Source organism: Phaethon aethereus (assembly GCF_964289735.1).
Source record: "Phaethon aethereus genome assembly, chromosome: 10".
NCBI lineage: Eukaryota > Metazoa > Chordata > Aves > Phaethontiformes > Phaethontidae > Phaethon > Phaethon aethereus.
The window spans coordinates 21,706,470-21,732,736 of NC_138586.1; the positions used below are offsets into that span (position 1 = coordinate 21,706,470).

The 26,267-nt window shown below is 37.7% G+C and overlaps 1 protein-coding gene across 1 annotated transcript in view; it reads right to left on the reverse strand.

Annotated features, from left to right (window-relative positions):
* Positions 1 to 8,837, reverse strand: part of DACH2 (dachshund family transcription factor 2) — a gene marked incomplete at its 3' end in the record, with an annotated part of 304,056 nt that extends 295,219 nt beyond the window's left edge. The window contains exon 1 of the mRNA XM_082004276.1: positions 8,260 to 8,837. Within this exon, the coding sequence (XP_081860402.1) occupies positions 8,260 to 8,744 (485 nt within the window). The 5' untranslated portion in view covers positions 8,745 to 8,837. The remainder of the gene's footprint in view (positions 1 to 8,259) is intronic.
* Positions 8,838 to 26,267: the final 17,430 nt, after the last annotated feature.

Consider the following 26,267-nt stretch of genomic DNA (forward strand, 5'->3'; position numbering starts at 1 on the left):
TTCTAAGTCCTACACTTTATATGTCACACACAGCTACAGCTAGTGTTGAGGGCAACTGAACTTGTGAACTGCAGCGGAAAAAGATTTCAAAATATTTAAGATTTTCACCCAGTTCACTGATACAATGCACCACAGAAGCTACCTAGCTCAAGGAGGACCGAGAACTAGTTGAATTGCTGTGAAAAACATCAAAGAATGTATATTAAGAATCTTTTCAATACTTAGCATTCCTATTGCATAGTATAAAATACATTTCATTTCAATACTTCAGTGTCTATGTGCTAAATCCTTAACTAATACTGTCACTAGAAGCCTTCAATTAATGACAATATTAATGGAGCTTTATGTAGCATAGATAATAGAACACATGCATAATATAGCTAGATACCTCAAGTTTTACACATTACTAGTAAAAAGCCCACTAATAAAGAATAATCCAGTAAAAGCACTGTTGGTGATGGCATTAGCATACTTTTTAGTGTAAGTAAAAAGAGTCTCCCTCCTAAATAACTACTAAATGCTTAGGGTTCTAACATACTGCCGCAAGCTATAATGGTTATAACTGTTAATCCAATACACCTTTCATACAAACCCATAAACACACGAGTGGAAAAATAGCACAGATGTTCATCTCTAATGCAATTTCCATTCAATCTCCTAAGTGCAGTCCCTGTGTGCAAACTAGCTTAACGTTATGTTTAGCTTGCAAATTCTTTTAATAAATAATGAATGCAATAAAACTGGTAGATCAATGGCAAGCTGAGAAATGATAAAAAAAAGCCTTTTGTGTTCATGCTGTTGCCGATTTCAAACTTTAATCCAGCGACAGATCAATACTTTTTCTTTTTAACCCATCACATAGATAGCAGATAGACTAGATGTAGGTTAAATGCTGTTACCAGGTATCAATTTCCAGAAACTTGATAAGATCAGACACAATTGCAATCGAACATTTTATACCTTTAATGTATCCTCAATATACACCGCTAAACATCACACTTTAAGCCAGTGTACAGTAATGAAGCAAGCCCTATTCATTTCTTTTGGTTCTTACTTTTTGGGGAAGTGGTATTTGTCACCAAATCAAGAAAGGCTCTGACACAGTATATTTTAATGAGCAAAATGGGCTTGGGAGGTCAAGATATACTGACAAGGAAATACAATCTCCCCACACTTGCTTGTGACAATAAACTTTATATACGCACATACAAAACAACAACATAGCAGTGCTACCAAAAAGAAAAGAAAGCAAACAAATTTATGTTTTACAGGATTTGGATATTGGAACCGTCTGGGGCAGGTATCAAAGTACGTTAGTTAATAGGTATCGGTGTTTCTTACAGGTTGTGGAATGAGGGTAGAGGGGAAACCCTATTGCTAAGTCACTTTGGATAACCATGCTTTACAAAGAGGGAACAAAGATCTAAAGCATGTAGCCCCAAGGGACAGTTCTAATATCAAGCAGGATAAATCTAAATCACTAAGAATCATTTCCAACTAATGTACTTGTGCTTGGTAATGCATGTTTAATTGTAACATATAAAAATCTTGCCTTAGCTTAGACCAAAGGAACATGTCACAGGCAGCGATAACTCAAGTATCCTCGTCATGTTTGGTTTTGCTATTACTATTGTTTATGTAAATAATCATTCAAATGCTGCACTTCCATATACCTACAGGGTTTTATTACACTGATAATCACATGAAGAACTTCTATAAAAGAAACTAGATGGGAACTTGCTAACTATTTTTAAGTAAGAATTTGGATAATTTTGTTCATAACTTCAGAAAGTCCAAAATTACAATTGTCACAGAGAAGATTAAAGATCCTACATTCAGCAAGAACAAGATCAGAGCCAAAAATGTGGGAACTGTTTGAAAACGCCACATACGCATAATTCTTTCAAATGCAGTTTTTTAAGTAAGTATGTGCCACCTTTCACAAGAAGGGCTCAGATCCTAGAAGCATTTTTAAGTTCTTTGCCCTTGCTCTGGCAAACTTCCACTGGCACGAAAGGGAGGTTCACCTCAGCGAAGTCAAAACAGGGACTTTACGGCCTAGATTTCAACAGCTTTTTAATATTGATACTGACAAACAGCTCTTACACAATGTGAATTCCAGCCTGGAAACAATAAAATAAACAAGATACAACTCTTTAAAACATCTCAGAAGGCTATTTTAAAATATTTTCTGCAAAATTAGCGAAGTAGGTAGATACTCCTTTCTCACTTAAGACCACCGCCATACAACAAAACGAGATTTTTCTAATTCGGTGATTTTTGCTGTGCTCCTCAGTTCCAACAAAGTGGATTTTCACCCGCCTTTAAAACAAATGCACACACACAGAGGCTGCGTGTCCAACCACAGCCCCAGTGTGAGAATAATTTCCCATCTACAGAGCTGGTCACTTCTGGAGGCTTTCTAAGCATAATGCTATTGCCACACATTGATATATTGGTGAAAGAAAGGCAAATGTAACAATGCTAAAGCTTAAACTCATTTGAATAAACTGTGAATTTCTATTACATATATTGTTTCCTTTATCAAATTGGAACTACTGGAGCAAGAATACCAAGAATGCCAACATAAATCTAGATCCGTTACAGTCAGTTTCTGCAATTTATTCTCAGAAGCCCTAATGACAAAAAGTCAAAGTTCTTCTGTTTGGGGGAGAGATTAGGAAAAGAAACATTCGAGGTAATTTTTAACATTAAAATAAAGCGTCACAGAGAAGGAGATCAGGTTTAACAAAATGACTGAAGCAAATCACAAAATACTACTGTATCTTCTAAAGAAACACAAGCAACACCACAAATGGTTTAATAAAAGCTAGGGAATAAAAGACAATAAAACCTGTGCGTAGCCTACGTGGGAAATAGATCTTCATTATTCATGGCAGAGTACTTTACACTTTGTGCAATCTTTTCCAGAATTTAAAACCGTTCCACAAAGACACATTCCAGCCTCTTTTATGATTTGCGTTCCACAGGTTCTGCTCCAAGATAATGGATACCAGACTATACAGATCAGAAATTAACGGTGATCAACAACTTTTCTAACAGATCTGGCACTAAATGGTAATTAGTAACAGAAACATAACAAACAAGCATTCCTATTTTAAATCTAACAGATGTTCAATCCAGACACATTTAACTTTGAAAGAAAATTATTAATAAGAAATTAAAAAAAAAAAAAAGAACGAAAAAAAGCCTTACTTGAGCCTGTAATCAATTCGGACACGACGATATTCTATTTATAGCAGCACTTTTAACATGTACTAGTCTTATATTATTTATTCGGATCATTCCTATTACAATGAAATATTTATGTCGAGAAAGCAGTTACTCTATTAAGGAGCTACCCTATGTTTAGATTTTAATATTGATCTCCACTGTTTTGGAATAATTAATCATTTCTATGAAACTGTATTCGGCTGACTTTGTGCTATAATATGATCAGAAGTTTAGCATCTTCCCCACAATGATGCCATGATGAAATTTATATTTTGACCTATTCCTGAAGGCAATTTAGTTATTCCAACAGAAGGGGGAAAAGGGGATACCACCACTTTAAAAGCTTCAATCTCTTTGACATTGCTGGCAGTGTATGGGAACATTAATGCATCTGTCATGATAACAAGCTAAGAATAACATCTAGACATCAAACCGAGCAGAGAATCCATCTGAAGTGATTCATTCAGATCTGTCTCATTGATTTATTAAACACAGGGCAACATCTGCAGCCTCACAGAGCCGCTTGGCAAAATTAATGCAAGATCAATTCAAATGGAAAAAAGTGCAAAAGAGATAAATCAAAACACAATTTGCATGCAGTTCCACAATCAGGCTTATTGGGTGCAAATGCTCAATTTCCCTCCCAAAGCAAATGAGTTTAAATGTTGTTTTATCTTTGTAGAATTGTGTGATTTGAAGTGACAGTGAAGAGTTCCGCAGGTTGAAATGGTGAAAAGAAAAAAAAGGAGAAGAAATGCTTGCAAAGACCTTTTGAATATGCAACAAGAATATCATTAATACCTAATTGTTTAGCTTTTTTGTCTTAGCTTCAAAAACAGAGTACTTCTCAGTTGTAGAAGTCTCAGTAGAAAATTACATATCTATTATGCACATACACATGCAGAAAACATGCAAATACTCCATTTTGGAAGAAAAACATGTTACACTTCAAATGGGAAGCTCTATTGCAATGAAAAAAGAAGGAAATTCTAATCCAGGCTTCTCCAGATTATATATGCTTCTGATGAAAATATTCAAGTATTTTAGTAGTTTTCAACAGTATAGGTTTTCAAGTGGTCCACAAAGAAAGACGGATTTTTCCAAAAGTGTAATTAATCTGCTCAGAAAGTAGAAAAATTCCTTTCTGCATCTCTAGCAGAATTCACTATGCTAGTGATCTCTCTTGAGAATATTTCAAGTGAGTTTCCTCTCCAAGGAGGAGAAATAAACTGAGAAGTGAAAAAAATTTTTTTTTATTATTATTTTAACATGCTACCACCTCCAAAATTCACAAGTTTGGTCAAGACTGAATGCATACTAAATATTTACTTAGTCAAAGAAGTTTACATAATCAGATGTCCACATTTAAAATCAATATACAAGGAAGCTCTGTGCAGTGCCACATGACCGGATTGCTTTAATTATAATCTTGACATCATTCTCCTAATAAAAGAGGGAGTATTAGAGTATTATTGACTATAAGGTAGCTTTTAATAGACAACATGACTAGACCCTCATTATCTCATAAAATAAAATGTCTGCATTTACTGCTTAAATTCATTTCTAAAGCCTTTTATTGTTTGTGAATAGGCAAAGTAATACAAAATACTAGCTTAACTGGATACTTTAAAGCATAGAAAATAAGTCATGTACAGAAATGCTGTTTTCTGGGAAGTATTCTTACTACTCCCTGAATAATACAGACCAACGCATTTTCAGTAGCCAACAGCATCCAGATTTCCCAAATTCAAGGACTGATACATTTACCATCATAAAAGTGTTCTTGTTACAGTTTTAAACTTAATTTTTAAATGAAAAATCATGATAGTTTTCTACTTTAAGTAAACGTTATGCCTTACTACAAAAATTAAGCCTGTGTCCATAATTTAAGTAAACTTCTAAGGTATCGCAAATTAGCAACTAAATTTTGTAAATATGTTGTACTCACTATTCATGTGAAGATGCTACCTGTAATGAAATGAACAGTTAGTTTCATTTTATAAACTTTGCTTCCAAATCAGATTACATGATGACGGCTAACAACAATCAAAGTTCGGAAGATTTTGTTCACATGTGAATGAAAATTATATGTGTACTGTTTTAAAAAAAAAAGAAAGTTCAAAGATGTTAAGTGTAGGTAACTAGGGTTACATACACAGAACAAACATACAAGAACCTTTTGCTTACAGGTATATTTCTCTGCAGCTCTTACGAGCTCTGGAGACAAGCTCAACTAAAAAAAAAAAGCAACAGAGTAAGCAGAGGAAGTTCTCTTTTTTTCAACTGTATATAATTGATGGTTTGCATTCCAATTAAAAAATTAAAAGTGTACACTAGCATAAGAGATGTTGACTTTTAAAAGTCAACTAAAAAAAAAAAATAAACGATAGCCAGCATTTCTTATTGCTTTTCCTGGCAGCTCTTGAGTTTAATGCAGTATTTCTACAGTATTCAAATATATGTATAAATCCCTATAAATTAAAAAAAATGTATTACAAAAGCAATGCACAATATCCTGAGTTGAAAGTAATGTTTGAGTCATGCAGTGGAACAACAGATATTAAAGAGTTTGCTTGTAGACAGTTACATTTTTTCAAGACTTTAGTTCCCAGGTACAGAACCTAAATACTGTATGTGTAGCTCTAACAGTTCTACCGTGTTTTATTTGTTTGGTACCATGCACTGCAGCGGTTCCCAGGTCACTTCACAGCAAACGAAAACAAGATCACTCATGTATTTAGCTATTTTTACCCAACATTCTCTCCCACTAAGTATGGGCTGTTCAAGGAAAAAAAAAAAAATCTGTAAATAAAATGAAATATTAAGCATTCAATTAGCATGATGGAATACAATTAACATTGTTAAGTTACAATACTTGAGAAAAGTTTCATATGTGCTGATAAAACTTATACAAACAAAGACTGAGCAATGTTTCAAAACATGTGAAACATTTTAGGAAATGTAAAGGGATCTGCTATTCCTGACCAGGCAAAAATACACAGTGTTTTCCTAACCAGGCAGGGAGAACCTGTGCTTACACACGTGTTGAATGTACTTCGAGTTGAAAGCTTCAACCCCACTCAGAGATGTTTCTGCCCTATTAGATCCCCCCTTAACAGTGCTCTCGCCAGATCTTCAGTCTTTGACCAGGTCTTCGTTCCACGGAGAGCTCCTTCCAGACCCTCCTAGAGCATCACTTGGCTCCTCACTTAGAGCTCCCTGGCCTCCCTTCTCAGCTGCTCCTTCTATTACTTATTCCCTTACCCTACCACAGTCATAAGTCTTTGTCAAAGGAAAAAAAAAAAAAGTCGTGAAATATAAGTTTTAAACATTGAGCACTTCAGCATTTCTTGATCTTAAATCATTGATTGTAAGAAGAGCAGAAATCATCAGATTGCATCTAAAGGCTGTATCATCAAGTCAGATCCCGCATTTCCCTAAGGAAAAACTTTGGCATGGCCACAGAAATTGAAAAGGCGTATTTCTTCAACAGTCAACTTTCATGCTAGTCGAGTTTCAGAAACATTTCAGAGAAGCATTTACACGTTAAAAGTGTCCCTTCGTAATCTTACATTAATTTTACTCAGCTACATCAGTGTCAGACCTTACTAATAACACCATCAGTTTAATAAAGGCAGTAGTTGTGAAGTCACAGAGGTGCTCGACACTGAAAGAAACATGCAGCGGGAGAAGGTGTTACAGAAACAGAACACGAGCAAAAGAAAAAGCACATACTTCAAATAAACCTATCTAGGAATTGGGTGCAAGCATCTCTAAAATATCACCTTTAATATAAAATAATTTTAAGCAAAACAAATACTGCTATTCAAGTATGGACGTCCGGACTGCTCCTGCTTAAACTCACAGCAGCGAGAGCTGGATCAGGCCCCAAATTAGCGCGTATTTAATGTGCTATTAAAAAAAAAAAAAAACACACACCAAAAAACCACACTACAAACCACCCAAAACGTTCAGTGCTAAGCAGTTAGAAATAGTGACTCAAAAAACAAAGTCACTAAATGTTCGCATGCTGCAAGTCAGATATTGTACTCGAAGCTCTCTGAAACAACCTCTGCCAAGAAAGTTTCCTGCCAGACAGAAAGCAGGAGCACACTGAAGCGCAAATGTTTCTGAAGAGCTATCTCACCAACTGCTAAACTAGGAAATGTCATCTCCCAGCTCCCTGTCTTACATCCTACCCCACTGCTCGACGCATTTCTATGAAGCCCCGAGAGGGTTTTTTGTGTTTATTAGATCATTATCATTTCTAAAGGCAGCAGCTATGAGGTCACACACCAGGATTATAACCCCGAGTACGAGGAACCCAGCAGGGATCTCCCATGAATACAACCCGCTCTGGGCTTAGTGACTGCAGCACGACGGGGCAGGGGCTACGGCCGCACCAGACCTCTCGACTGCGCGACGCCAAATTACTCTGGAGTGACACCAAGCAACAGTTTGCTCGGGAGCCGCCCGGCCTCCCCAGCGGGCATCTGCCGGCCGCCCGGCTGCGCGCCGCCGCCCGCGCCCAGCCTCTGGGGAGCGAAGAACGCTGAGGAGAACTGGAAGTTTCAGCGGAAGAAAAATGACGGAGAAAAGTTTTAGGTTTGGTTTTTTGTTTGTTTTTTTTTTTTGGTTTTTCTTGGAGGGTACAGGGGAACTAGCAGCTTTCCCTGCTAGGGGAAAAGTTTGAAGAGCGGCACCGCCCGCCAGTCCGGGGGCTGGAGGAACCCGGGGCAGTATTCCCCGGCTGCCTCCCTCGCCGGCACCCCCGCACCTCAGCCCCGCTCCGCAAGCGGCGCCCGGGCCCGGCCCGGGGCTGCCCCACGCACAGGGCGGCGGGGCGCCGCGCAGCGCCCTGAGGGGCTGCCCCCCCCCATAGGCGCCCCCCACTCGCGGAGGGAGCCCGCGGGGAAAAGAGAGGGGACGGGACCCGCGCCCCCCACCCCAGGCACAGGCCCCCGCGGGCCGCGGGAGCGCAGCGGGACGGGACGGGCGCAGGAAGAGCAAAGTTTTGTGGCTCACCTCGCGTTGGTGCAGTCGTTGTACAAAGTTTCGAAGTCCTTCCTGGTGATGAGCTTGCAGCGGTTGACGCCGGGCTGGATGGCCCCCAACCCCCGCAGGATGCGGACCTGCTCCACCGTGCAGACCACGGGCGATATATCCAGCCGCTTCAGCTTGGTGTAGACCGTGTGCAGCCCCCCCACCAGGTGCTTGAGGAAGAGATCAAAGACCTGCGGCAGGCAGATCAGCTCCTGCCCCTCCACGAGGAACGAGGCCACCTTCACCCCGTGCAGGTCGACCATCTTACACTCGTTGCCGCCGCCCCCGCCGCCGCCCGCGCCAGCCCCGCCGCTGCCGGCGGAGAGGAAACTGTTGACGAGACTGTTGGTGAGGCGCGGGGACTCCGCGGGGCTGGAGTACAGCGGGTCCGCCCGGAACAAGCCCGCCGAGCCCCCCGCGCCGCCGCTGGAAGTTGCGGCGATGACGGGCGGCGCGGAGACAGCCATGGCCGGCCCGGCTCCCCGCCGCGGCGCGGCTCGCCTCAGCCCCGCGCCCCTCGCGCGCACTCTCGCCGCGCTCTTTGCGGTACTACTAAAAACAGAGCCGCGCGCCCGCCCTCCCACACGCAGCAGCCGCCGCCAGCCGCGCGCCCAGACCCCTCCCCAACGCTGCCGGGGGGGGGGGGAAGAGTGACAGCGCCCTCCAGCCAATGCGCCCCGCCCGCCTCCAGCGCGGCCTCGGCGAGTGGCTGCCGGGCGGCGGGGCGGGGCGGGGCAGCGCCGGCCGCAGCACCTGGGCCACGGGGCGTGAGGCGGCCGGGCGGGGTCGGGGCTGCCGGCGGGCGAGGGAGGCGCCGGCGGCGCGGGGCGGGGGAGTGTGTGCGTGTGTCTATGTCAGGGGAGCTCGCCCGGTTCGCGCCTCTCCCGGGCTCCCGAAAACTCCCTGTCTTGCGCCGCGGGGTCGGAAAGTTTTGGTGGGCTCTCCCTGGGCCGTGAAGCCATCCCACGGGCGCGGCCCCGCCGCTCTGAGGGAGAGGAGTGCAAGGCTAGGGCCGGCCCGCTGTAGGGCCAGGTGCCATCCCCGTTCCCCGGGTGGTTTCGGCGGTCGCTGCGCTCTGGTACATTCCTGAGTGAAAACACCTGTGCCCTGCCACAGCTGAAATAAAGCGGGAGAGACGGGAAGCGGGGAGAGAGGGCAGCGGTGCAAATCTCCCTTAGGTAAATAATACAACCGACTTGCCACTTACTTACTGAAAGACCAATACCGTGTGGTTACTCTTTGCCATGAATAAACGGCGGAGGCAGCGGATCGCAAGGCACGGGTCCCCAGCCAGCGAAGCCCCTCGGGAGAGGGGCGCGTGTGCGGCGCAGGCGGGAAGGAGGGCGGTTGCGGGAGATGGGGAGGTGGAGATGGGTCACAGGCCGCAGAGGCTTTTCTTGGGGCGTCTTGCGCGTAATTGCTTGCAGTGTCCTGATTCAAGTGCGACATCAATTGTGTTTTAGATACAATGGCATCGGTCCTGACAGTAAGGCAGCCTCCAGAAGCACCAGATGGTACCTCATTCGATTGCATGGAAGTAAAACCCAGCAGTCCTGGGAACCAGACAGATCCTGTGTCTCCTTCACCTGAACCAGGTCAGTTGACACAAGAACTGCTAAGATTTGTGCATCTCTTCTCCCTGAACAAGTGGACCCAAAAGATGGTCAGAAAATTTCATACAAAGGAGTTGAGTCTGACAGACACCCAGCAGCAGCCAGGACACACTGGCTAGTTTGGTTATTTGCTTCTTACCTTGTCCCAGTGCACTTATATTCCATCTCTTTTCCCAGCCTCTTCCCTTTCTTCGTTTGTATCAACATCCTTCTTTCCTGTTTGTTTTCCCTTTTTTCCAGTCTTCTTTTATCTTTCCTTCTTTCTTAGTCCTTTAACTCCTCCCTCCGCCCCCCCCCCCCCTTTTTTTGGCTTCCTTCTAAAGCATTGGGTAAACAAAGCAAGCAGAAAAGTATAAACAAAACTTTTCAAGTTGCATACCAAACAAGCAATACCAAGAGAGCATTTCAACTATTTCCATCCGGCACGGCTTCTGTATGCCACCTTCTCCTTCCTTTTGTTAAGCTTGCTTATGTAGGCACCCTTTCTGCAAAGTTTCATTTTTTTGCGTTCTGAGTAATCCCATCTTAGATGAGGGGAGATGACTGTATGCTAACTAAATTGCTGTATTAGTTAACTTAAATGATCTAAATTACACTTTAAATTAAACCTCACTCTCTCTCCACTGATTATATGTATGCTCTAACATGACTAGCCTCTTGTTTTAGGCCCCTAGCCTAGCTGCCTAAAACTAAGGCAGAATTTTCACATAAGTTTAAATTAATACCTTTAAGTAAGAATGCTTATATTTCCTAAACTATTTCGTACATCTTTCTGTGATCAGAACCTTAGGCTGTAAGCTCTGTGGGGCAGCGGCTATTTACTTCGGCAAAGTGTTTAGTACAATCGAGCCCTGAACTCATCTGAGATTTTTACATTCTGGAAATGATAGAAATAACAAATAACTTACTTCAAATAGAAACTTTTGGGGGTTAATTTACTGGACATAATTGCTATTAGGAGATTTAATAAATCAGATTTAAACACTTCTCATTGGCTTTGCCCTTTTAAAGACATTTTTTTTGGTTTGAGATTAATGTGACAATCAAATTCCACTGTGAGAATTCTTTTTCCTTTTTGACTTTAATGTCTTCCATAAGCTAAACATATTTCTAAATAAGACTGAATTTTTGCAAGGCCAGAGGAAGTCTTGCGCATCAACACCCAGCAAGTTGGAGTGGCATGAAGCAATATAAAATCATAAAGGCTGTAGTAAAAACAGTACCCTTGAGAGGTGACTATCCATGGAGAGAAGAACTGCTCTTAAACTAAGAAAATGCTCAAGGTTTGAGAATTAATACCAGACAGCTGTCCAGTTCAACTAAGCATATACAAATCAACTATATCGATGAATATTATTATTTCTCTGTAATTTTATTAAAGACAAGGCAAAGTTACTAAAGCCTAACAATCATACAGTGATATCTTGTCAGTTATAAAGTATCCAGATGGTTTATTTGAATGGAGTCCAGCAGTATGTAATTTGAATGTGTACAAACAAGTAAGCCACCCTATAGCTGAAATAAGTCTTTCAGAATATTTATTTCAAATTAAATTTTCAGTATTTTTGTTCATTTTAGACTCGTATGCAAAATATTGTGTTTTCTTAACATTGTCAGCTATAGAAATATCGGTGTGTTGTGTATTAAACCTATATAAAAATTGGTCCTGTTTGTATGGCAAAATGTCAAGCAAAGGTTCTGTTGTATTTGTTTGTTTTTGTTTTTATCATCATTACATATGCCCCATTGGAGTGACATGTGAAAGAGCTCTTTTCTGACACAGGAGAAGAGAGGAAAGCCTCAGTCATTTCAGATAAGGCCAGTCAACAGCTTTCTGGAAATTACTTAATGCCAGCTGGCAGAAATGTGGCTACTGGCTCACAGGGATCTTATAGAGAAAAGGATGGGTGACACAACTGACTAGGAGGAGACAATGATAAAAAATGACAGCTTTTTAAATGAAACAATAGGGAATGAATTAAAAATAATAATAATTTTATTTCTAGAAGACTGGAAAGCTCAACAGTGACGTTTGTGTTTTATGTCAGTCTACTGTAGCCAAAAATGAGGCACAAAGAGAAAGAAAGGAATTCCATCGATATTGCCATGTAAAGATTCTTGGCCATTTTTTTAGTCTTTGTTAGCATAAAGAAATTTTTCTATAAACTTGATATAGGTATGTCTGATGTGAGTAGATTATAGGAGAAAATGTTTTTAGTGAAGAACTTGGATGGTCACTGAAATAAATGGGAGGGATAAATGTGAACATAGACTTATGAGGGTCAGAGGTAACGGTGGGCCCAAAATGAAGGATGAAAAAATAATGGAAAGATGCATTTACAATGCACCCTAGTCATAACGAAATGAAACACCATTTTTTCTAAATTCCAGTGTGACTGGAGTCCTAGTGACAATGATATTCTGCTAGCCCTTAACAAAAACATTACTTAGAGCCCAATCTAAAGCTCTTAACTTACCCTAGTGATATTGGAATTTATTTCATGTGGATGCAAACCACTGGTATTGCTAATTCTGAATAAAGGCTCGAAGAGGAAGAAAAAACATTATTAATTGTTTGCTAGTTTAGTGTTTAATGCCTTGGTTTACTTGGGAAAGAATAACATAGGCCACTGACACGAGTAAAAGCAGAGACTGAAATTAGTTTGTCATTCTTATTGCCTACATTTTTCTAGACGCGCTAGTACTTGACACTCGTATTCAATTTTTTTCTGACATTTCAGTAGAGGTTTTTTTGGAATTGCGGATTAAAACTTCCCACTTAAACATGTTAAGGGAGAAGCCACTGCCTGAGCATTCACACATCAAGGATTTTAAATAAAACTGATGAATCTAAATGCCTAAGTATCAATAGAAAAATGATCCCTTCTTTTATGTAATTAAATGTATTGTATTAATGTGTGCATAATGCCAAATCAATAAATAATGAATTACCACTGATTGTAATTGAATGTTTTCATAATTTTATTGTCAGCCGTGATAAATAATCAGTACATTTATACTGCATTAAATTAATTAGTGTGTCATTTCTATTACATACATCAGCAGTGAAGTAATGCAGTGACATCTGTTTCTAATGTTTTAAAGATGTGGTATTCCTTATTAAGTAAAAGGAAGAGTTATTAGAGGTATTTCCTGTGATTGGCAGTTATGCTGGTACAGTCAAAGAGATCAAATAAAGGAACTTGCACTCTTGGCAAATGCTGCATTTCAACCCCTGATGGCAGTGAGTAACAATGACTGGAGTGAATTTTGCTTTTTCAGGCTTTCAGAAAATCCTACCTACCTTTCCAGAGACAGTAAGAGTGTATCTTCTCTCCCTAATACAGTCAGGGAAGATTCTAACCGGCAAAATAATTAACACTCTACAGATGAACCAAGCATCCACATCCGTTTCTGTATCTCTTTTTCTGACTCAGTCCTCTGCATATACAAAGGAATTCCACTGCTAGGTGCTCACTAAAAAGTCACAGATTAAGCCTTTTTTGGCTCTGATGTTCTTACGTGGAAGTATCTGGATTATTGGGTCTGTAACCTTTGCTTGGAAATCATACTAATTTGGCATCTCTCAGCACTTTGATGCTACTCATAGTGACATACATTACTTGCAAAGGAAATAACAAACTGCGTAGGTGTTGCAAACACGGGAATTGAAAAGTGAAAGGGTAGAACAGGAGGAACAGGATAAGTGCAAAGGAACATATAGCAAATAAATATGAACCAAAGTGTGCCAGAAAGAGGGTTATTTTTGAAATGACTCTAGGTAATACAAATTGGGTGATCCCCTGGGAGCAGGGTGATGTGAAGTAAAATACACTGAGTAACAACAATTATAGACTACAATAGGGGTCTGGGATATTTAATTAATACTGTCTTTTCCAAGACATTTGTGGACATCCTTAACTTTTTTGTACCGTTTTATCATCTTTAGAAAGAACAAGTGGAAAGTCTAAATTAGGGCTTATCTTACCAGAGTTCTTCATCCATAAAACAGCTTTTAATTTTAATCTTAAGTTTTTCATACTATCAATGTACATCATAATATTGCAGCAAAATTAAAACAATTCAGGGTTATTTTATTCTTTTCAGTGCAAGTCTCACAAATTGCTTTCAACTGATCACCAACTACATTTGCACAAATTTGAGAGAGTGCTCTCTAGAGCGACCGTGTGCATGCAGCAGTTTGTCCACATGGCTTGCTGTGTACACAGAGAACTCTAGACTCACTTTGGAGCACCTATCTGGGCATGACAGACAGCTGGCTACCTCGCTGGCAACGGGTATACATTTAGTACCCTGAATGCTCTAATGTCATGTTCCAGCTCTGTGGGAGTCTGCGTCTTTAGGCTTTGTCCCTGCACGATGGTTGAGTGGGATACGGAACCTACTCTTGGGACAGTCCTCAACAGACGCAGCCTTTGAGACACTGAACTCAACAGTTCAAGCTTTACTTGAGGCTTAAAGAATTTGACCATTTAGTACAGGACCCTGAGAAAATTACAGCACAAAAATACTCTCTCAGACAAGGTTTTATCTACTTTTCCTATTCATTAAAATTTCACTTTTATAGCTGAAGAGATGTGCTCTTCAGTGCTTACACACTGTCACTTTTTGTCTATAATATTTGTAAATACCTTTCTCCTTAAAGCAAGGAGTATGTTTGTTGTATAAAAATGTGAGTAGTACTTTTAAGATAGTTGCAATGAAATATATGAACACAAGATGCAGGTGTTTCTAATGATTTGCTAGTTTAATCTGGATTTTGGTTAAGGATAGAGGGCAGCAAAATTGCAAAACCAGGACATTAGTATAATAAGGCTGTGTTATATGAGATACAGTCATCATTAAGGTTCAATACTGTTTGCACCTTTTCTTCTTCAGGAAGAAAAATTAATACTCTTACATCTGTTTGAAGTTAAAACACACTTTTAGCAAACTACTATGAACACAATACTATGTACTCAAATATATTCATTACACCTGAATGCTTATTAATATTCCCAGAGGAACAAAATTAACCTCCTTTCTCATTCTCTGTGTTTGCAGGTCAGCTAAAGAAAGCAAAAGTTTTCCTGTACTGTCTGTTTGAGCATCTCAGCCCTAATCTGAAGGCACCACCATCTAGTGGGATAAGAAGGTATTTAATTTTTCTTTATGTTTTTTGGTATTTTTAAACATGGACATTACATTCTGCTTCAAGCAACAGTAAAAAAGTACTCTTTTTTTGTTTATTTAAACAGGCTCATGTGGACCTTTCATTAATTATCCTATCTTCTGTTTAACTGCAAATCATTTTCCAATAAAAATCTTAAGAGTCAATGCCATGAAAATAGGTTTTCATAAACAGAAATTTATCAATGAGAAAACAATTTACAGCTATCCAGACTCAGTCAAAAGTGTAATTGATTTATTGAATAAATATTTTTAGTATTTTATTGAATCTACTTTGTGGAAATCCAATTGGCAGAATTATTAATATTGTGAAAGTAATTATCTTGAGCTCATCTTTAAAACCAATATGTATTTTAGACAGTAAAGATACGTAGTTGCAGTTTTCCAAAGCCATTAAATATACAGCATCTAGTTGTGAGTATACTCCGAGCATTAAGTCTCATCAAAAACAAATTTCAAAAGTGAATGCAAAGCATTCATTTTCCCTTGGCTCGAAGAGTGACCATTTATTGTACTTTGCCTGTACTAATATATGGACTGCTACCTGTTCTTATTTGTTTTTCTTCCTGTGCACTTAACAATTGGAAAGGATAATGGCAGGGATTTTTATATGGGGGAGGGAGAAACATAAGGGTGAGCAGTCTGTATTCATTTGTTTGTTTTTTCCCAGAGAATGCATGCATCTGCAGCTGTTATCCTAAGATGCCTCCTTGTGTTCAGGTCTCATTGATCTTGTTACAGCATTTCACACATACGGGGATAATTGATTTACATCATTCAGGAGTACAAATCTTTCATAAGCGTGACAGTAAATATTAAGAAATTACCACATCTTAAAATTCCATAGATACTTTGATATTTTAATATCTAAAAATAGTAATAAAATAAGAAAGATTTAAATACTTCATGACACAGATAATATTTTACTATTCAGAATTGCCTGCTTCTATTTCCAAGGAATTTAATAATATTTTTGCCACAGATACTATTAGACATTTCCATGTTTTACTATCTTCAAATTATAGAAATCTTACTGACAGAAATTGGTGTCCATGGACCTTCTCCATTGGACGTCAATTTTATGATACTGTCTTTTAAAATACTACATTTCTTCTGAAAGCCATACAGTAATATCAATCTATGCTGCCATTTTTTACTGAAATCAATATGGAGTTTTGAGTAAAAATCAATGGACTGGTCCAAACTGGTTGAGGAAGTACATGCCATTTTGACCCTTTGATCCCTAAACCACAGGCCTGAGAAGGTTAGAGACATTTCACTTAGAAAGCAAATTAATAAATTTGTAAATACTTTCATTTGGAATACTGTCTGCAGTTATCAAGTCCAGGATGTTGTACCTCCCACTTGCTTAGAAGAACAAAAATCCTAAATAACTCTTTAGAAGAATGTCTAGGATGTATAGGGAAATTAAGGCCAGTAATCTGTACAACTTCTGACTCCTGATTTCACATAGACTTTGCAAAAGCCTTTCCCTCAGAATTCTCGTTTATTTTTCAACTCCCAAGGGAGTGAGCCTAGTCCTGAAGCCTTACTGTCACTGTCTGCTAGCTCTTGGTCATACTGTCTCACAACTCTGAAGGAAGTGGAGAGAAAATATAATGAACCTGATGCTTTGTGAATAGAAGTAACTATTTCATGAAACTAGCTACAGTATATTCTACAGTTCTTTATAGGAAGTGGAGGGAAAGGCCTCATCGGGGACTCATTCTGCTGTCTCACCATTGTTAAAGAAGTGTGATCTGGAGAGTCTGAATCCATTGTAGAATTGAGTCTCTCTGAATCTCTGTCAAAGGAATACACAGTCAGATCAGAATCAAATATTTATGAGTAGGTTTTGGTTTTAACCTCACCAATCTGTGTCTCAAAATCATTCTCAGTATGTTTTGTGAGTTTTTGCATAAAGTGAAAAACAGTCACCTGAAAAATAAGTGTCTTTCTTCATCTTCAGGAGACATTATAGACTTTCTCTACTGCTTTTTCCTCTTTCTTACTTCCACATCAAAGTTGATGTGACATACATTGGTAACAAAGAAATACGTGATCTTATATAAAACTGGCTTTATATACGTTAACTTCATTGACTTTCTGATGGAATTACTGGTGGCTTGTGGAGGCATAAGGATGATCAGGTCATGAGCTAAAAGCACAGGCTAAAATACCTGTGATCATTATTAGTTAATGTATAACCCTCCTGTAGTTTGAGTTTTTAAATATTATCCTTAACGATATTTATAATGCTGAAACCTTTCACTATCTTATGACATCACTACTGATATCTTTTATTAGTATTATGATGCCAGGAATTTTAGGATATTTTGCACTGAGGAAGACTGAAAAGCAAATAATTTTCTTCAGAATTTTTCTAGAGGAATGTGTTACCATTTCATGAAACTATACCCATCATTATTTTGAATATACTATGACAAGATCTGCTGTATTATTTCACAAAGTCTATGAATACAGAATAGAATATAGTTTAATGTAGACCTTGGAAGTTAAATATTTTTTTTCCTAAAATGTAAATGTAGGATATAGTTTTAAATACAAAACTATTTTTGGACTATGAGTTCTCTTATATTTTAGATATTGTTTAATCTTTCAAGTAAGTATATAAGCAAAATAAAGAAAAATGTTGAGAATCAGAAAATTATTTTTGCTTAGAAGTGATAGAGCAAGAATGACTTCAGACACCAATATTCTTTGCTATTTTAATAATTAATGTTGATTGAACATATTGTTATCACTTCAGTGCATGAAGTTAGCCGGGAATTCTGGTTTTGCTAGATATTTTCCATTAAGAGAAACTTACTTGAATCCAGTATTTTGTAGTGCAATCCTTTTACGTACAAAATATGTGCTTAAAATTCAAATTCCTGGACGTAGTGAGGAAATGGAAGGTTCTCAAAACTTCAAAGTCTGTTTTTTGGCCAGAGGTGTTACATATCTGTGCTGCAACTCATCAATTGTCAGTCTTTCTAATAGCAGGCAGTTCAGGGAAATCCCTACAAAAGGTTATCTCTTGCTCAGTCCATATCTTGGACAGTGGCATCTATTCTGTGATTATTTACAGCTCAAAAAATGTTTTTTAGAAGTTGCTAGTGTCTTTCTGTGTAGTGGCATATTCATCCCAAAGAAATAATAAAGACGACATTGTAATTTAATTTAACAAAGACAAATAAGGCTTCTGCTAGAATATATCTTCCCAATTCCTATTTAGGGAATTCCTTGTCACGCAGGAAACCATCTGAAAACAGACTATCAGGAAACTCTGCCATCTGCAAGACTGCAGGGAGCAATTGTTTTCACAAGTCACAGTAACCCTGGTCAGAAACAAGATTTTAACACTTGGCTTACTGGTCCTTATGGAAGAGGCCACCCATATCCATTATTTGATAGAAGAGTTGAAAGAAGTGTTTTGGAGCTTGGTTTTGCTGACGTAAATCTTTCTTCGTCTGCTTCTTCTTCCATATAATGGTACTCTCTTGACATTAATGTTCTCCTTTGCATTATTTAATATTGCATCCAATTTCATTGTTTACTTGCAGCCTTTTAAGACCACCTGAGAAAGATGTGCACAGTACATAACCAATTGTACAATGGAAGCTTAAATTCATGATAATAAAGATGTACCCACTACTCTACACTTCGTGCCTTATACCAGACAGCATAAAGAAAAATAAGAGCTTTTCGGCTTGCACGTTTACACAGGGCTAACAACTATGGTGATGTAAGGCAATGGAGAATCACATTGATGATCTACTTTGTGCTAGGGAAAGAAGTTTTAGTTCAGAAGAGTTTTCTTCTCTTCATGTTAACAATAGTTTCCATTAAAAGTTTAGAGAGTAAAGGAACTGAATAGAATGATTTAACACTAAAGGCTAAGTCATGGGAAAACCAAGTCCTGTTTTTCAGATGCCTGGTATCAAGAACTCCAGCTATCACCAGATAGATATCACCACCTACGATGATCCCTCTGTTGTAGAATGCATTCCTTTCATAGCAAATGCAAAGTTACCAGGGAAATAGGAATTACAAAACTTTTCTGTATTTTTCTATGCACAGTATAAGGCCTTTGTAGCTCTGATTGCTCAGCTCTGTTTTGATGTGATATAAAGAGTAAAAAGGAAACTGCTTTCACCAACATATTTTGGGGATTTGAACTCTTCATAATTGTCATTACCGATAAAATCACACAATATAGATTTACTAGTAGAATGCACCCTTTTTACTACAGCAACAGTAACATGTAACACATAATTAAATATCAGCTATACCAATATACATACTATTGAAATATAAAAAATTATTAGTAACTTGGAAAATCTTTAGGATCGCAATGTCTATATGCAGTTCCAATTTATCACCAGACCTTTTGAATTATATCTTCATCTGAATGCACTACCACTTATGTTAGTTCACCTAGTTTGCATGTAACTAGCCCTGTTTAACATGCCTTATCTAGTCAAACACTCCAGACTCAGGTAGAACCTTACTATTTAGAATCTCTTTCTTAAGAACATTTTCAAGTGCTATTGCATGGTATCTATGTACCAGTTTTTCTGCACAATTTGATTATATTTTATTGAAAAAAATGTACATATGTAATACTTTTAGATTTGACTTCTTTTGAAACATTTTTCCACCTTTTAAAAAGATTACAATAGCTTCCATGAAAAGTTCAGACTGAAAAAAGCAAATGAAAAACTCCAAGCACTAAAGCACAAAACAGAAAAGAATTGCACTGACATGTGAAATGTGTTAAAATTCTTCTTTGAATCAGTCATTTAGACATACAAAGATAATGATGATGATTATGATGACAATAATTATAATCAACTGAAATTTAAATTCATCCATTTTCTTCTATGCAAATACCAATTATATTTCTTTTCTTTAAAATGAATGTGACCATTTTAAGTAGTTATTCTTGCAAATCTTCCTAATAATCTGCCGCAACATTTACAACGGCATAGCATTCTTCTGAAGTGGGGGAAAAACTCTGTGTCTTCTGGCTTAACGGAAGGGTCTGTAGAAGGGTCCATATAAGCTATATAGAATTAATATTCATGTAGCACCCTCAGAATGTGAGGCGCTATGGCCTATTCTTTCCTTTTATTTACTTAATCAAACAGAGGAGGCAGTGCCACTCATAAGGTATTAAGTAGGTACAAAAAGGGGAGTGAACATCATGTTCCCATTAGTTCTGCTTTAGAGTTTCTGAGTCGGTTTAGGCACACGGCAGCAGTAAAGTATAATAGCTCCAAGTCTTCCGCCCTCTCCTTAGAGAGTCTGTGGTGCAAAATTGCTACGAGACAGATGGTTACAGTTCTAGGAGTAGCCAGGTGTTGGGGAACAATGAGCAATTCTGCTGTTGGAGAAATTACCTTATCAAAGAACTGTACTGGATGTATTGTGTCGGTATATGATGTCAACATCTGCTAAGACTGACAACCACCAAGCCTGGATCTTACCCTAAAAAAGATGATGCTAAGACTAAAACAACCAAAAAAAGTCTTCTAATTAATACTATGAATTATGATTTGTTATATTCAAACCTAAACTTCTCACTCAAGACTACAACTAGATTTGACCTCCTATAGTTTTCATTTTCTACATTATCACTCTAAGAATGCATAAACTGGAGAATACCCTATTATCAAGTATCAAGGCAATGGTGTTGAAATTCAGGTTTCAAATATGCTAGAATGCTCAATTGCTTTGTTCCCTGAGAACAGATTAAAATGCAAACATCTTATAAAAAACATTAAATACTTTAATATAGCTGACCCACATAATGTTTACAGTAGGAATATTAATTTCCTAGACACACACAGTTTAATTAATGTGTAAGAAGTACAATGTGGATGTCTTACTTTCTGCACAAGAAAAGTTAGCATTTAAATGGAGTGTACTATGTTTGGATTAATGAAAAACAGATGTTAAATCCTAAGTGTCCTTTCTGAATTCTCAAAAGCATCACTATATATAGTCTAGCACCAGTTTACAACTTTTGAAAGAAAAACAAGACCTATTCACATTTCTGTGAGGCAAGCTGAGAATAATCTCATTTCAAATTTCTTAAAAATTTCAGTGGACCACTATTGCTACTCTCAATCTTTAAAATCCTAAATAGAATGTTTTAAATACAAAACCTTATTTAACTGTAGTGTTGTGAGGGGAATGCTTAATAAGGGGACCTTTCCTGTACGTGGCTTTAGTAAATGTACTTACTAAAAATAAATGTGATCACACATATTCCTGTTAGTTACAAACAAGACTGATGGCTGTAGAAGCTGATGGCTTTCTATTTAGTCATGGCCCTTTTGCAACTCAAATTTCTCCCAAACTCACCCTCCTACAAGTGGCAGATATCTTCATTTTTCTGGCAACTCCTCCACTGGCTGTATGTACCCTCAGATAACGTTAGTAAGTTTTCACAACTGCATCTGTAAAGCCTGAACTAAATATCTGCTCTTAATGCAGAGCTCTAAGTGGAGCACTGACAGACCCAGCGCATTGGAACTGAGGCAAATCCAACCTCGGACACAGACTTTCTCAAACTGAAAATAATGTTTGCTTTGTCATTTGTATTCATCTGCTTACATAACTTCAAATGTAGTTGTTATACTTTCTTTCATTTTTTAACTCAATGTTATCACTAATAGCTTGCTTTACCTGAAAATCGGTCGCTCGCTGTTATTCACTCCTAGCTTTTAGATGGCTCTTGGATACAGTTTCATGTTTGAGTCCTTGGTGATAAGTGTGTCTTCACAAGAATCTGGGCTTGCAAGAACTCATTTCATCTGAGACCTTTATAGTCTTTTGTTTATGGTTTCTCTGGTGAAGTCTAGGTAAAAATACTGCATATGAGACACATCAATTCACTTAGCTTTATGGACTACTTTAAACCCTTTTAATTATATGATAATATTTATGGTGAGTTTCCTAAGGGAGCTTTATCAGTTTTAGAACTTACAGTCTTGGTTTATCCTCTTTTCTTTTCAGCCATGTGTCTTTTATGATTTTCAAGACTGGAGAATACTAATGTTTAAAGAAATACTCAAGAATCTTGCATTTGTCATTCTCCACAAAAAAGAAACTACAGCCTTCCACTCTGTGTTTAGTTGGGGTTTTTTTGCTTCATATGCTATATTATCCATCTCCCAGACCAATTGCTCTTTTTTTCAGTATTTGTATGGGCCCATTTTTCAATACATATATACAGTGAAATGAGCTAACTCCTAACTCATGTTTAAAGCAATATACATTTCACCTTTAACTGTAATTACTGTTTGTTACTCAATCAATAAAGACCATGATGTAGAGGCTGAACTTTGCATGGTAAAATTTCTGTTGACTGTAATGAAGTAAGAGTATACCCTAACGGCTAAAGAATCCGTATTCATAAATTTGCAATAAGTTAAAAGAGATGAATAAAAGAAATGCAATGTATAAAAGAACAGGAATATTTCCAGAGAAAAGACATTAGTTTCTTACAAAAGCTACAGTCTCCAAATGTGTTGGAAAAGGTACATTTTTCCTAAACCCTGAGAAACACAAGACTGAAAACCTCTTACTGTGCAGTGAAACCTGCTTCGAGTAATATTGCAAATGAAATAAGGCAGTAACTGAACACCATTAGACACACTCATCCATATTTACTAATCTTGATTTATTGCACAGCTTTATATAGCAGTCCTATATATCCAATCAGTTTCTTTTGTCTGTTGTTTACTGGCAATTTCCGAAGTACTGTAATTGACCAAAACTTTTACATGCTGGACTATACAAATAATGGAATTGATAAAAGAGACAGCATTAAACTCTGCTCTGTAACATCCTGGTTTATAATGACATAATTTCAGTAATTCTTCCCAATTTATACTGATGTTATTGAGATAAAATTTTGTTCTAACGATGTCATTTTCAGCAGATGAGAAGAAACAGAAGACAGTGGTTATTAAAAGAATATTTTAAAAATGCCAAGTTGTCACTTAGAATAAGTAATTCAGCTATACAAACGTACTTTGATACATATCCAAAATGCCTATATTCCATGAGATTTTGTAATTTAAATCCTTACTAGCATAGGTAAGGTTCAACTGTCTATGTCTGAGTACATTTCAGTTCTGTTGCTTGCTTTCTCTTACAACTTACCCTGCATTAGTCCAGAGTATTTCTAGATCACATTTTTGGCTTTGGTATCAGCCTCTTCATTAACACTAGGCAAGAATTGACTGCTGCCCATTCCCATGTATCTGCAGTGTGGATATTCCACACCTCAAAATTATCTTTGCATCAGCATAGGAAAGCATTTTCTCAGGTAGCCGACTTTGCCATCTTATTGACCAATCCTGAATTTGGGAGTTCTAATACTTTGAAGAATCATTTTGATTTTCATTTACAGACTGATGACACAACAACGATAAGTTGCATATTCTTGTATTCATTTGAATAGGACGAACTGGTGATCCATATACAGCGTTCAGTCTGAAATAAAAGTGTTAAAAAGCGATGTGCAAACTTCTGCCAGAAATACCACTGTGTCTTCTCAAGGACCTCTTAGATACGGTAAAGAATACATTTCAATCCACTGGGGGAGTGAAGGAAGCTTCTGAAAAGGAACAACATTCCTTTAAAAATTTGCAGCGTATAAACCCAAAACATAGTCACAAACTCCTGATTGTTTTTTTATGAAGATGTACAAAGAAGTTTTAGTCCTTTGCTTCAGTGTATTGACATTACTTCAGTTTAAAAAATAATTTACACATTCTGTCTCTGTCTCAGTAGTCCTAAGAAGTAAACTTTTTTACTAAAGACAAAAGAAGATGCAGAATGAAAATTAGGAGGGTAAAAGGCTGTTGTACGAACGTGCCTAAAAGCTGAAAAAAACCCCCAAAACAACCCTGCTATAAAAGAAGGTATAGCAATAATAATTCATGTGCTATACCAAATGATTTCAGCTATTGTTACAGGGCACTGAGAGAAGTAACCTAACCAAATGAGAGAGAATTATATTTGCACATAATGTACCAATAACATGCATTTAGGCCAATGTAAATGAAGATACAGTCTGATTCAACTACCAGTAGTTCTTAGAGTTTCCAATTCCTTAAGTAAGTTTTCCTCCACATGTCTCCAAGAGACAAGCAATAAAAACTGCAGCATATTAGTCATCATCCTAGGTTCATCAGCTATTTTAAGCATTAAAGATTAGCCTGTAGCATAAAAACATAACTGAACTTTTGGGCTACTGTAAAGGCTATCTCTTTCATCCTGCGTGTCTGTAGTTTTAGGAAGCCTGTAAAACTTATGGGCAATCCTTAATGAAGCTGTAGTGGAGCCTTCTTTCCATATTCTGTGAGTTGTGCTGCACAGAGCAGCCTGATCAGAACTGTGATCCTGTTTTTTTTCTCTTCTGTGTTCACTGTACAAGAAGGTTTTGACTGCAATGAGAGACCTACAGAATTTTTGCAGAATGTCATTAATTAAAGTTTGGAAAAATAGACTTCTTGCTGTGCATGCTTACAGAAGTAGAGTGAAATGTAATTCTATTTTCCCATCTCTCTAAATAATCCTATAATTTGCTCACATCTTGGTAATCAAAAGGGCAATTTCAAAATAAGTTTCAGTGCTCCTTAGGTAGAGAATGCGCGTTTAATTATTTGGGGTTCATTAAAATACATTTAGTTCGCTGATCTACCAAGGCCAAGATTACTGTATCAAAGGAATATTCACACCATCCATGGGAATTAAATGTCTACACACGACTGAGAATCTGCAGTTTAGGGTCTAATGCCACTAATAAAACACAAGTAATATGTTTTATGGGCATGATTGCGATGACCGCTGCAAGCTGTGACAGGAAGACAGAAAAATTCAGATAGTGGTAACAAAGGAGAAGTTAGAATAAAGGTGTATCAGAGTTTAGAAGAAACGTGGAAAGAAATACTTTTTTCCCAAACCTGCTTGAATGTAGAGTGGCTGTTTCTGTAGTTAATGAACAATCTAGTTTGCGCATGCTTGACTGACTGACAGTTGCGTAACAGCAAACTCTATATGACAACCATGCATAACTTCAGCAACACACAAACATTTTCTTGCTGCCTGAACTAATGAGCCATTTAGTTGGGATAAATCAGGTTATTCAATAGCTGTTTCAAGCAGCTAATAGGCCCGATCCTGCTGCTCATCCTTATTCAAACTGGTACTCAAGTAGAATTAAATTCTGTATCCATTGAGTGAATAATAGAATGAATAATGAGATTTTGCACGTGAAGTCACTGCAGGATGAAGATACTACATAACTTTAAAAAAAAAAATTCATTATAGTGAATATGAAATATTTGCTGTTTGCTTTTGGAGGAAGAAATATTTGATCAAATGATCTGAGATCAGATCTTGAGATAACTAGGAACTCCATAATTCTAATGCTGATTCTTCCTGATTTTCTTCTGGGTTTCAGTGTTTCTATCTGTGAAAATAAAAACATTTACATAGTTTATCAGGTTTTGCTAAGATCACTATATTTACCAAAAGTATTTTGATAAAGTTAGATATTAACTACACAGACTTTAAAGTAACAAAGCTAATTGTATGAATATGTAAAAATCCTACATAAAAATTATAAAGCCAAACCCCATGTTTTTATGAGAGATGTTTTGCTTGAAAACAAATTAGGAAAAGTTCCTTACAGAAGAAATATTTGGAACAGATAAAAGTGGAATCTTCAAATTGACCTTTGCATGTATCTTTCTGAATTGTTATTGCTAAAAATGCTGTATGAATCCACTGCATTATATAGGATTGTGAATTATTTCATAAAACATAGGAAAACAAATGTATTTAAAACAAATGGCTAAAAAAATTACATTTAGTCTTGTCAGTGTGCATTTTTGAATGTGTTTTGGCAATTCAAGTTGATGAGACCTAGTTTAACAAAATATAGGGAAATTCTGCAATCAGGCCACAGGATTTGCTGTTTAATTATGTTGGTGTGCATTTCTGTTTGTTTCTAATGTAGAAGATCTATTGGTAAAATGAATGCCCATTTTGTGGTCTGTTATGCAGAAAATGTTTAATCCAGTGTTTGATTTACTCTGTTAAATCTTCTTTATTGAATGTGCTTATTCATCCATGCAGAATTGGGTATGCTGCTTTCTGTTA